Source organism: Andrographis paniculata, unplaced genomic scaffold (genome assembly GCF_009805555.1).
Source record: "Andrographis paniculata isolate CXL003 unplaced genomic scaffold, ASM980555v1 Contig32END, whole genome shotgun sequence".
Taxonomy (NCBI): domain Eukaryota; kingdom Viridiplantae; phylum Streptophyta; class Magnoliopsida; order Lamiales; family Acanthaceae; genus Andrographis; species Andrographis paniculata.
The window spans coordinates 6,433,362-6,444,901 of record NW_026137565.1 but is presented as its reverse complement, the minus strand read 5'-3'; the positions used below and the strand labels follow the sequence as shown (position 1 = coordinate 6,444,901).

The following is an 11,540-nucleotide window of genomic DNA, read 5'->3' as shown; positions in this document are numbered from 1 at the left end:
ACAGAAGCCACTCGCTGCGGATTGGTTTTGATTTTGGCAGAGAAAGCCTCCTCCACCCACTAAATCCATTTTCGATCCACCTTTCAATCGCCCGTATTATAATTAATTATAATATACTATTACTTTAACATTAGTGGATATTTCGCAAGCAAGAATAAAAGCGTTTTTATCTTGTTTATACAAATACACACATATATATTTATATATTGCGGTTCTGCAGATGCTGCATTGGGTTCCCCCATAGATTTAATTTTTCGTCAAGAATCTTGCAGCATTCGGGTACTAAGCGCTGTTCTCTCCCTACTTTCGATCTGAATGCTGATATGATCCGAGATTGATTTTAAATCGGTTCTTGATACTACTGCTTTTTGTGTGTATTTGGTGGGATTTCTTTTAACAGTGTCCCGATTGGATCTAAGTTTCAATTTATCGTATAAGTAGTGTTTCTGTCTTTATTTCGACGGTTGTGAGATTCAACAGACGGATGAAATATCAAATTTTGTCCGAATCATGTAGGAAGAGATTGGATTATTGTGTTATGTTGTGAATGTCGTGTTTCGAAGGTTGTGCATTCAATCTATTCGACGTATTGCTGGCTTATTTGAATCTGTAACATTCTTGTTGTTTGATGAGTTTTTCTATCTTTGAATTACCCTAAAATGATGGATTTTTATTCATCTTTTTTTGGAGTATGCTTTTCCAGTAAAGAACTACACTTTCGCCAATGGCAATAAACAGACCAAAAACTGTTTTTTGTGTGTTGATTTCTCATTAGATGGTGAAGCTTCAGCCTTACATGGTTATCGAATCTGTATGCATACTCTAGATGCAACTGCTAAATAGATCCATGTGCAAATTGATACAGAACTGAACACTATAAACATTACTACTGTTAGCAATGCATATTTCAATTTGGGCAGATAATTCGGAAAAATGAGAGGAGGGGGCTTGTGGCAGCTTGGTCAGGCAATTACTCGTCAATTGGCTAAGGCTGAAAAGAAGACTATTGCTCGGCGATGCTTTGCATCAGAGGCTGACCTGAAGAAGACTGCTCTGTATGATTTCCATGTTCAAAATGGAGGAAAGATGGTTCCCTTTGCTGGTTGGAGTATGCCGATACAATACAAAGACTCTATAATGGAATCTACGGTGAACTGTAGAGAAAATGGAAGCCTTTTTGATGTCGCTCATATGTGTGGTCTAAGCCTCAAAGGGAAGGACTGCATTCCATTTCTTGAGAAGCTCGTGATTGCTGATGTTGCTGGGCTGGCACCCGGAACGGGGTCTTTGACTGTCTTCACGAATGAGAAGGGGGGCGCAATAGATGATTCGGTGATCACCAAGGTGACGAATGACCACATATACCTGGTTGTGAATGCAGGTTGCAGAGACAAAGACCTTGCTCATATTGAGGAACACATGAAGGCGTTTAAGTCGAAAGGAGGTGATGTTTCTTGGCACATTCATGACGAGCGGTCCCTTCTGGCTCTCCAGGTTAGTTTTTGCATTCCTCTGTTTTTTTCGCAACATGATTTGTACTATCCGGTTCAATTCTTGATCTCTGAAAGAGCTTGGATGTGATATTTGTTATTATTTTCCATCGTTATTTTTTGAGTTGGGAGATTCTTTGCCATCCAATCCTTTTTATAATCGACAAAACTCATGGTACAGGGTCCTCTTGCTGCACCTGTTCTGCAGCACTTGACGAAAGAGGACTTAAGCAAGATGTACTTCAGTGACTTCCGAATGTTAGACATCAATGGCGTACACTGCTACCTCACAAGAACAGGGTATGCTTCTTTATGCATTTCAAATATGATTTGCATATCCGACACAATTGATGAAGAAAATGTCGTAGTGAAGCCATCTTTGTCAGAATTTAAAATTCAATTACTCTTTCGATACCATCACAATGAGTTTGCCATCTTTATACGACCTCACAGGTATACCGGCGAAGATGGTTTTGAAATTTCAGTTCCTTCGGAGAATGCTGTTGATCTTGCAAAAGCCATCCTAGAAAAGTCCGAAGGTAAGGTTAGGCTGACAGGGCTTGGAGCTCGGGACAGCCTCCGCCTAGAAGCTGGTCTGTGCTTGTATGGTAATGACATGGAGCAGCATATCACCCCTGTCGAAGCCGGGCTAACATGGGCTGTTGGAAAGAGGAGAAGGGCCGAAGGAGGATTCCTCGGCGCCGAAGTGATACTGAAACAAATCAAAGAAGGTCCGCCGATCAGGCGAGTCGGATTGTTCTCCGACGGCCCGCCTGCCAGAGGACACAGCGAGATTCAAGATGAACAGGGGCAGAACATTGGGGAAGTTACCAGTGGAGGATTCAGCCCCTGTCTGAAGAAGAACATTGCCATGGGGTATGTTAAATCGGGGAACCACAAGGCGGGCACCAAAGTGAAGATCCTGGTTCGTGGCAAGATCTACAATGGATCCATTACCAAAATGCCGTTTGTCCCCACTCAATATTACAAGCCACCATCGTCTTAAAAACTGTTTCTTGATTCTTGACAGACGATGTTAATTCGTTGGTGATTTGTATCTTTGACATTAATGCTGTTTCTTTGGTTAATTTAATAACGAGGTTTCTTGCATTTGATTTGATCAGTCGAATGAATTAGATTGGAATTTTTGGATCTTGTTTGTGTTAAATGAGATTAAATCCGATGGACAGACGAACATCGCAAGAAGGTGTAATAAGCACTGTAATAATGAGGGCCCCCAGTACTATGGCGACGTCAGCAATAAATATCTTAGTCCGAATTCCTTTTTAAAGACTTTTTAAAGAATCCCTTCTGAGCAGAAATACTGCTACTCGAAGAAGGGATGGGGTCTGTTGCGAAGAACGGTTTGCAGAAATATTTGGTGCAGCTCCAGCAGCACCCTTTGAGAACAAAGGTTTCCATCGCTCTCGTATCTCTGCTGTAATAATAATTCTTTATTTTTTTAAAAATCTTGAAATTGGAGCAGGTGATAACAGCTGGAGTATTGTCGGCGATCAGTGATATAGTAGCGCAGAAGCTCTCTGGCTTTCAGAAACTTCAGCTTAAACGCCTTCTTCTCAAAGCGGTATATATAGCTTTTCTTTTTTCCTTAATTTGGTTGAATGAAGTTAGTTCTTGGGCTGTTCTTCTGAAGAAATGCATCAAGATACAGTGCTAGAAGTTTGGTTTCAATTTTGCATACTTTCTTGAAAATGAAGAATTGTGTTTATCTGCTGCATATACAAAATCAAGCTTTTGACAGTAGTTAATTGTATGATTAATGATCATGCTGAGTGCAGGTGTTTGGTGCTGCCTATCTGGGGCCATTTGGGCATTTTTTTCATATATTGCTGGATAAACTCTTCAAGGGGAAGAGGGACTCCAAAACTGTTGCCAAGAAGGTATGCTTTACTTACATCTCCTTCCAAGACTGTTACATACCCGGCTTTCGATTCTGTAGATTTCATGTTGGAGTTTAGATTTGTTCGGATTGAGAAAAAAACAACTGGAGAAAATTAATGGCAATTGAATGTTCATTTCAGGTAGTGGTGGAGCAGCTGACATCCTCACCATGGAACAACATGCTGTTCATGATTTATTATGGACTTGTTATCGAAGGTGAGTCTTGATTTTCAGCTCATTAGCATATTGATCATACACTGGAAAGATTTTCCTTTTCCTTCTTGGAGAATGGCATGAAATGAAATGGAGAAGATAAACACTACATTGCAGGGAACAATGAACATCAATCATAATATCCATCCATTTATATTCATGTTTTTTGAAAATTTTGATGGAGGAGGTAGCCATTAATAATGTAATCTCAATCCACAGGAAGGCCATGGATCCATGTGAAATCTAAAATCAGGAAAGAATATCCAACTGTGCAGTTCACATCCTGGACAGTATGCTGCTTCTGCTGCTATTATTAAATCTCTTAAATCACTGCTCTTTGCCATATTTACAAGCATTGTTCTGATTTTATCCGGCGCAGTTCTGGCCAGTTATCGGATGGATAAATCACCGGTATATGCCTTTGCAGTTTCGAGTTGTTCTTCACAGCATCGTCGCGTGCTTTTGGTACTCACCATTTCACCCTAGGTTAAATCTTGTTTTTACTTAGTTTGAATCATTTTATAGTAATTTTTAGTGTGTTCATTTTGCAGGGGAATATTTCTGAATCTGAGAGCAAGATCCATGGCCATCACCAAAGGATAAGCTCTTATAATTTAGAAGAAAAGATAGCCAGCCACACAATAAGTTAATATATTTTGTTGTTTTTATCCAAATTGCATATATATGATTCACAGATCTGTGATTGTAGTTTGTATGGCTGAGATGAGATGGAATGAATGGCTCTTCTTCTTCTTGTTCTTGTTCTTGACCATGAAAACTTCAACTTTGAATCATACATCTTCCACTGTTTGAACATTTTGAATTTCCCTCTTGTCAATTTTTAATTCAAGACTAGTTTCAAAAGAGGACGAAAATAGATTGGTTCAACTGCCTATCAAATAGTATTGGATTAATAAAATACTTCTTTGGTAACAGCAGACACAAGAAAATCAAATAAAGTGCAAAATCTATATGTATGTGTTAAATATTTTGAGATATACGCCTTTATATTTTAATTCTTTTATTATATAACCTTTATAATTTTTTATAAAAATATACTTTTATATTTAATCGTTATTTAAATACAAATAGAAACCAAACCCACTGCAATTTACGCTACCTTTTATTTTATTTAATTCTTCATTTTTTATTTTATTTTTTCAATTTTTCAATGCCAAGATACACAAAAACACTAGTTATTTGTGGTATTCTTTTAAATACAAATTTATATCATTATATATTAGTTTTTCAATCAGCAGTGTTGACGTTGGCTCGTACCTTAATAATGTTGCAAATAGGTTTAATTAAATAACTTATTTATTCAACGTAACCGTTGATAAATTAAACAAAAACATTATAAATAATTAAATTTAACTGCCCTACGCTCTTGTGGACTGCCAAATAATACATACACACACTTTCTGACTCTATTTATATATTGTTATTACATGTGTACGGATTTTAAAATAATTTAGATTAATTTTCAATAGGGTTTTTGGCCAATAAGAAATTTTGACTCTTGATTATTTCCATTTCGATGTATTTGAAAGTCAATCCCCAACTGCTGCTAAATAAAAATACTAACCTCTATATATTATTACTCCAATAAAATGCTAAAATACATAATAATAAAACTTGATCAAATCAAAGACCAGAGAAACAGTCTTCTTTTCTTGTTCATTCAAGAAATTGATTCGGAGGGAAATTTTCAAATGTTCAATTCATGGTCAGAGTCAAATCCTTTCTTCTTTCTATATATAACCACACGCCCTCTCCTTTCTTCTTCATTCTCACCAGAGATCCTTAATTAGCTCACCTTACAGTGAAATCTTTGTACAAACGAAAGCTTAATACATACATTAATGGCAACCTTGAAAATGTCGAGTGTTATCCTAAATTCATCAGCAGTTTCTGCTGCCGCCAGACAAAGAGGGCTAATTAAGGCCGCCATTAACATTTCTTTACCGGGCCTTCGATCTCGAGGAGGATTAATGGCGGAGGAAATGGAAGTTAAGAAGAAACAGATGAGCCCTGTCAAAATCCCGACGACAATCCGGCGAACTAATGATCGGAGCGACGCCGCCGATCCGGCGGCGATGGCGAAGCTTTACGCGGTCATGGAGGCCGTGGCGGATAGGATTGAGATGCACAACAACATTGGAGACCAAAGGGCAGATTGGAATAGGCTTCTTTTGACATCGATCAACACTATTACTCTCGCCGCGGCCACCATGGCGGTTATTGCCGCCATCAACGGCGGCGCTGCCGTGAAATTCTCTTCCACCGCCATGTACGCCGCGGCGACTGGTATGCTGTCGATTGTTAACAAAATTCAGCCGTCGCAGCTGGCGGAGGAGCAGAGAAATGCCGTCAGGCTATTCAAGCAGATTAAAAATCAAATCGAAACCCTGATTTCAATTGGGAATCCGACGAACGATGACGTGAAGGAGATGATGGAGAGAGTGCTGGCCCTCGACAAGGCATTCCCGCTCCCCCTTCTCGGCGTCATGCTCGAGAAGTTCCCGGCGGCGATGGAGCCGGCGGTCTGGTGGCCGGAGCAACGACGGCGGCGACAGCTTAAACAAAATTCAGGTTCCAACAATGGCTGGAATGGGAAATTGGAGGAAGAAATGAAGTCAGTCGCGAAAGTCTTGAGAATTAAAGACAAAGAAGATTACATAAAATTGGGAACTAAAGCTCTGAATCTCAACAAATTCCTCGCCGTCACCGGGCCAGTGCTGACGGGGTTGGCCGCCGTGGGCTCCGCTCTGGTGGATTCGCCGACCCACGGCGGTTGGGCGGCGGCGCTAGGAGTCGCCGGCGGGGCGCTGGCGAGTGTTGTGAACACGATTGAGCACGGGGGACAAGTGGGAATGGTGTTCGAAATGTACCGGAGCAACGCCGGATTCTTTAAAATGGTGGAAGAATCAATTGAATCGAACCTGAGGGAAGAGGAACCGGAGAGAAGGGAGAATGGAGAGATATTTGAACTGAAGATGGGATTACAGTTGGGAAGAAGCTTGTCGGAGCTCAGAAATCTGGCGGCGATGGCGGCGGCCGTCGACAGGGAAGAAGACATTGATGAGTTTGCAAGCAAGCTTTTCTGATAGCCCATTTGCATGCATGGGTAGACGATGACAATTCTTTTTATTTATGTAATTGTAGGAAATACGTGTAAAAATCAGAATAAATAAATAAATAAATTCTTTAATTGATTGTATACAGTGAATTCCTTTTTGATCCATTCATTAACTAATTGGGTGAGTACGCAGAATTTATTGCAAATAAATGTAGCTCTGAATTGTGCGCAAACTACTAATTAAAAAGCAATGTCGGCATTACATAATCAGCTGATTTCTGTATAAAGTGGTATGTTTTTATGCGTCGATGACGATGCTAATGATTGTGGCATGTCGGTAAAATATTAAAAAGGGAATTAATAAAACTGAAGGGATCGTTATGCAAATAGAAACAATGAAGTTATGGTCCTCCTGTAAATTAATTTGGTTCGGTTCAAATACAGGTCAGGTATGATAAGGGCTTTCAGTCTCCCTCCCTCTCCTCTCCACCCTCACTCATAGTCATAGTCATAGCTGTCTGTCAGAGATCAATCGCGAACCGATTTCCATTGAAGATGCAGCTTCAATTGCTGTTCGCTCTCATATTCGCGGAGATGGCGACGATCGTGGTGTTCCTGTTCCGAACTCCGCTGAGGAGGCTCGTTATAATCGTCCTCGACCGTACTAAACGCGGCCGCGGCCCAATCGTCGCCAAGACGGTGGCGGCGATTTTGTTCGCCGTCATGTCGACCGCCGTCTACAATGCGGCGGCCGTCCGGCGGCGTTGCCTCCTAGAAGGCGGCGAACTAAATCCGACGGACCATATTCTCCTCGCTCGGAACCTTCTCGAAGCTTCTCTCCTCGGTAATTCGCTTACAAAATCCTCACCTACAATCTCATTTAAATCCGATATATTATGGATCATTCATTATTGGTGGTGTTGTATAATTATTGTTCACAGGATTCTCTCTATTCCTAGCACTGATGATCGATCGGCTGCACCATTACATCAGAGAGCTGCGCGTGAGGAGGAAGAAAATGGAATCTTTGAAGAAACAAACTCGAGTTTTCCAAGACATTAAGCCTCCAGCATCTGAGGAAATCATGGTACTGGAGCAAGAGGTGTCTAATTTGCAGGGAAGAGTAAAGCAGCTGGAGGCACAAATAGAAGACAAGACTAAAGAAGCTACCGGCGCCGAAGCCGACGCCGAGGCATTAAAAATGCGATCGGAAGAGTTCCTTCTCGAATATGGCCGATTGCTCGAGGAAAACCAGGCCCTCCGAAGCCAACTGCAGTTTCTTGATCACAGGCAACCTGTGTAAATCGGATTTACTTATGTATGCGTTGTCTGTCGAAAAGTTCCATAAGTTTAAACAAAAACTGTCCTAAACTACTAATCCAAACTTCACTCTTTATCGAAACGAGCCAGATAGATATGTTAGGTTCTAAGACAAGTAAAACAAACGCAGTCTAAGCAGCTTCCGCAAACCCGACTCTCAGTTTGCCAAAATCGAACACGGTGTGATATCGGCCCATAAAGATGTCTCCCAAGATCCTAGACATTGAACCAAGCAGAAAGTCATAAATTATGGAAGAACAGATCATATGAAGGCTGAGAGTTTATTGCTAAGTTCAGAAATTTTTACCAAAGAGGCCCTCGAGGAGGCGGAATGTCCAAGCCGGTGAATCCGCTAATGCACTGCGCAGCAGCTCCCTCGCCGATCTTGAGTATGTACTGCATTTAAGTTCACATTGTTATAAAAAAAAACAGCTAAAATGAATTGAGTTCCACTGCTGATTCGATGATTGTGTTCTTACCTCATGTGGGGAGAGATCGAAGACCTTTTCACCAATAGTGAAGGAAATGGAAGGCATGGAAGATATGCGTTCACAGTTAACAGTCGATTCTCCGGTGGGATTTGGAAGCCGCTCGCACAGCTTCAAGTTCAGTTTAACATGGTGAGCGATTAGAGAAACTGCCTCGTCAGCCTTATTAACACAACATATACCTCATTTGCATAGTCGAGGATACGTTCTTGAGTCTGGTTCCTTTTGAGCTGGTTTTGCATCCAAACGACGGCCATTTCACAGGAGGAGCACTTTCCATCGCGCAAGCCAGATGACTTTCCTTGCTTTTCATCTACTACGCTCTCAATACCCGCACTACATGAAAAGAACAAGAATGTATCCAAATAACGGTTCGGGAGGGTGGGGAATCAAAGGGGTATAGTAACAAACCTAACACCATGATTTCCATCGAAGGTGCACAAACCAACTTGGGAGCATATCTTCTTAGGTTGAGCCTGTAGCGCATATGGTTGATCTGTGAGAAAATATACACTACTTTGAAGAGGACGACAGTATGCTAATAGCTAATCCTTACGTCTGATAAAAGAAGATCGACAATAGTTTGCCCATATTGTTCAACCACAGCCTTGCATTCTTGGCTGACGAGTCCAGTAGCCCCAATGGCATGATTGATCATCGCGACCAGAGTCTGAAAACATACAAAGAGACTAGGAGACTTGTCAACAACCAAATCAATTTAAAGCAAGTCACCTTGTTCTAGACTCAAAAGCAGCAATTAGTTTCAGAGTGAAGCCAGAACATACAGTTGGCCCAGCTAACAGAGAAGTCCCAGAGTCCGCTATAGCTGAGCATCCTCCATTGCAGAATCCTAAGAAGCTTAACGATGTTAGACCACAGCTTCAGGGAGGGCATTTTAGATTTACACGATGAACTCGGCTTAAAAAGAGTATGATTAAAGTTGCATACCGCTTTCTTTACCATCAATGAGTACATCACCCATATCAAACTGTCAATTAACCACACAAAGATTATATACTTCATTCAGAGTATGGTCCAAGTAAAAGAAAGAAAGAAAGCAATTGTATAGCCAACCTGCCAGTATCCTTTCTGTGTCACAGGAACATATGTATGCTTGCCTTTAAAATGGTGTTTATCAACCCCACCAAATACAATTTCACCACCCTCTTCATCCTCCGGGTTTCGATTGAGCCAAAAGGAGAAGACAGGATCCTTGACAAGACCTTGTTCAACCATGTTGTACCTTAAACAAACATAAGTAGTGTCGACAAAATATGAAGCAACTAACAGGCAGCAACAAAATTATTATCCTTGAATGCTCACACACTCCCAATAAGAAGATTTAGCTCGTACCATACTGGTGTCGCATTTCCAGCAGAGATCTCTTTGAAGCCAAGCCCCAATAGGCCATCGAACTTGGCCACCAAAAACGTAATACTAGGTTCCCTTGTAGCCTCAATGAATTCCTAGAGAATTCAAAACCAATTATTCTCCATGCGTAGATAAGCATGTAAATCATAAATCCAAATTCAAATCAGACAACCTGTCCCTTTACAACTAGGTCACCAACTTTGACACTATCCTCACTAAAGAATCCAGATATAGATCCAGTTCCATAGCTAATTGCAGCAGGTTTCCCTGGAAACGAACAATGTCATCAGATATCTTCCCAAATTCTTACGCAACTTGTTCATGTTGGAAGAAGGATAACCTTAATCGCAGCAACCCTGTTTCTGATATCTATATATGACATATTCATTACATTGAAAAACATACACGATCGTTAATAAACCCAAATCCAACTATTCAAAGCTTATGAATCCTCTTTGGCTTGGAATTACAGAGAGAGCAAGTGGTTGAATCTTTTTTCAGTAACAATAAACACACCCACAAAGTAAATGGGAGATTAAACAAACCGTTCTTTTTGTAAGTGCTGGACTGGCTGGACTTGTACTTTGAGTGGAAGTAACAAGGGATCTGCAACAAGATGAACAAAATCAAAAATCTCCCAATAATCCTTCTTATCTAATAGCTGAATACTAACTATTTAACAAATGCCGAGCCTTACGGATAAGTAGCATTTCGAGGATGGCACCCACAGATTGGAGCTACCAGTGTCAAAAATGACAGTGAATGTCTGAGGGGGAGTGCCTATACCAATCTCACCATAGTACTGCGCATCCAGGTAATTCTTCAGTTCAACAATGTCAGTGTCATGTTTATCCTGGAACTTATAGCTCCTGATTGGACTTCGTAAGGCCCCTGCTTTTCTGGACTTAAGACGAGCTGCAAACCTGTTGCTTTGATCCAACTTCACCCTTTTTAGGCCTATCCTGAGTAGTCCGTCATTTGTTGTAGTAAAAGCAGTAGAAGACAACAACAGGCTTGAAAGTAAAAGGATTATGGCTGAAGTTGCGATTTCGATTTTCATATTTCACTGCACCATCAAATAACCACAACAGAACCATTTTAAAACAACAATTGGGGCAAATCTCTAATCTATAAAAGCTTCAGTACTGTTTTCTGCTTGCATGCATTGGCATTATCAGTAAGGAACAAGGTTTGAAAATTCCTGTACATAACAGAATCTTCATCCCCAATATCACAATTCATTGCCAAAATATGAAACTTCACCCCCTAATTGTTTCCTTTCGTTTGGTATTGCACCGTAAAACAAAAATTACGCTACCGAAAAATGCCCTAAAATTTATTGAACAGGAATCAATCAAATATAACAAACAATCATACGTATAGAGACGCAAATGGATGCATACAAACCCACAGAGACGACGATGAGAAAGAGGAGATGAAAACATACACAACAAACAATCTTCGAAATCTGAAGGCGAAACAAGGTGGTGTATGTAATACCAGCAGTGAACACACTCTTTATGATCGATCACAACACAGCTGCTCTCCCAAGAAAAACCATCCGTCGATTAAGATCAAGAAATGCTATTCACGACCGTAGGATTTCGTATCGAAGGGCCCAGATGGACGGGCATCGAGCGCCGTTGGATCAAATGCATTCCGGTGTGATCCGACGGT

The 11,540-nt window shown here is 40.8% G+C and overlaps 5 protein-coding genes across 9 annotated transcripts; 4 read left to right on the top strand and 1 right to left on the bottom strand.

Moving 5' to 3' along the window:
• The first annotated feature begins 119 nt into the window (after positions 1–119).
• Positions 120–2,600, top strand: LOC127247661 (aminomethyltransferase, mitochondrial). The gene is made up of 4 exons (XM_051269619.1): positions 120–279; positions 921–1,494; positions 1,672–1,790; positions 1,944–2,600. Exons 2-4 carry the CDS (start codon positions 934–936, stop codon positions 2,494–2,496), a joined length of 1,233 nt encoding a protein of 410 aa, XP_051125576.1. The 5' UTR covers positions 120–279; positions 921–933; the 3' UTR covers positions 2,497–2,600.
• A 162-nt stretch (positions 2,601–2,762) lies between these two features.
• LOC127247664 (peroxisomal membrane protein PMP22-like) lies at positions 2,763–4,359 on the top strand. The gene is made up of 7 exons (XM_051269623.1): positions 2,763–2,904; positions 2,977–3,075; positions 3,290–3,391; positions 3,533–3,608; positions 3,825–3,895; positions 3,985–4,070; positions 4,157–4,359. Exons 1-7 carry the CDS (start codon positions 2,833–2,835, stop codon positions 4,206–4,208), a joined length of 558 nt encoding a protein of 185 aa, XP_051125580.1. The 5' UTR covers positions 2,763–2,832; the 3' UTR covers positions 4,209–4,359.
• A 1,051-nt stretch (positions 4,360–5,410) lies between these two features.
• LOC127247856 (probable F-box protein At4g22030) lies at positions 5,411–6,882 on the top strand. Its single transcript, XM_051269902.1, has one exon. It carries the CDS (start codon positions 5,468–5,470, stop codon positions 6,710–6,712), a length of 1,245 nt encoding a protein of 414 aa, XP_051125859.1. The 5' UTR covers positions 5,411–5,467; the 3' UTR covers positions 6,713–6,882.
• Positions 6,883–7,123: 241 nt separating this feature from the next.
• On the top strand, positions 7,124–7,987 carry LOC127247857 (uncharacterized). Its single transcript, XM_051269905.1, has 2 exons — positions 7,124–7,528; positions 7,626–7,987. Exons 1-2 carry the CDS (start codon positions 7,240–7,242, stop codon positions 7,985–7,987), a joined length of 651 nt encoding a protein of 216 aa, XP_051125862.1. The 5' UTR covers positions 7,124–7,239.
• LOC127247854 (aspartic proteinase A1-like) lies at positions 7,983–11,540 on the bottom strand. 5 transcript variants are annotated; one of them, XM_051269899.1, is made up of 14 exons: positions 11,241–11,539; positions 10,561–10,929; positions 10,409–10,469; positions 10,036–10,130; positions 9,846–9,958; positions 9,567–9,735; positions 9,441–9,480; positions 9,278–9,342; positions 9,049–9,162; positions 8,904–8,968; positions 8,675–8,828; positions 8,484–8,603; positions 8,312–8,400; positions 7,983–8,220 (listed from the first exon to the last, which is right to left on the bottom strand). In XM_051269899.1, exons 2-14 carry the CDS (start codon positions 10,921–10,923, stop codon positions 8,136–8,138), a joined length of 1,533 nt encoding a protein of 510 aa, XP_051125856.1. In that variant the 5' UTR covers positions 10,924–10,929; positions 11,241–11,539; the 3' UTR covers positions 7,983–8,135. The 5 variants fall into 5 exon arrangements, with proteins under 5 accessions (XP_051125856.1, XP_051125855.1, XP_051125854.1 ...); XM_051269898.1 differs by having other exon boundaries at positions 11,271–11,539; XM_051269897.1 differs by having other exon boundaries at positions 11,311–11,539.

What these genes read in the sequence shown, in the direction of transcription:
- LOC127247661 (XM_051269619.1), top strand. Translation starts at nt 934, where the DNA reads ATGAGAGGAGGGGGCTTGTGGCAGCTTGGTCAGGCAATTACTCGTCAA. An exon ending in GGTCCCTTCTGGCTCTCCAG is followed by an intron (nt 1,495 to 1,671) that starts GTTAGTTTTTGC and finishes CTCATGGTACAG; the next exon opens with GGTCCTCTTGCTGCACCTGT. An exon ending in TGCTACCTCACAAGAACAGG is followed by an intron (nt 1,791 to 1,943) that starts GTATGCTTCTTT and finishes ACGACCTCACAG; the next exon opens with GTATACCGGCGAAGATGGTT.
- LOC127247857 (XM_051269905.1), top strand. Translation starts at nt 7,240, where the DNA reads ATGCAGCTTCAATTGCTGTTCGCTCTCATATTCGCGGAGATGGCGACG. An exon ending in TCTCGAAGCTTCTCTCCTCG is followed by an intron (nt 7,529 to 7,625) that starts GTAATTCGCTTA and finishes TATTGTTCACAG; the next exon opens with GATTCTCTCTATTCCTAGCA.
- LOC127247856 (XM_051269902.1), top strand. Translation starts at nt 5,468, where the DNA reads ATGGCAACCTTGAAAATGTCGAGTGTTATCCTAAATTCATCAGCAGTT.
- LOC127247854 (XM_051269899.1), bottom strand. Translation starts at nt 10,923, where the DNA reads ATGAAAATCGAAATCGCAACTTCAGCCATAATCCTTTTACTTTCAAGC. An exon ending in CCTCGAAATGCTACTTATCC is followed by an intron (nt 10,470 to 10,560) that starts GTAAGGCTCGGC and finishes ATCTTGTTGCAG; the next exon opens with ATCCCTTGTTACTTCCACTC. An exon ending in GATGGAAATCATGGTGTTAG is followed by an intron (nt 8,829 to 8,903) that starts GTTTGTTACTAT and finishes CTTTTCATGTAG; the next exon opens with TGCGGGTATTGAGAGCGTAG.
- LOC127247664 (XM_051269623.1), top strand. Translation starts at nt 2,833, where the DNA reads ATGGGGTCTGTTGCGAAGAACGGTTTGCAGAAATATTTGGTGCAGCTC. An exon ending in AACGCCTTCTTCTCAAAGCG is followed by an intron (nt 3,076 to 3,289) that starts GTATATATAGCT and finishes TGCTGAGTGCAG; the next exon opens with GTGTTTGGTGCTGCCTATCT. An exon ending in CCAAAACTGTTGCCAAGAAG is followed by an intron (nt 3,392 to 3,532) that starts GTATGCTTTACT and finishes TGTTCATTTCAG; the next exon opens with GTAGTGGTGGAGCAGCTGAC.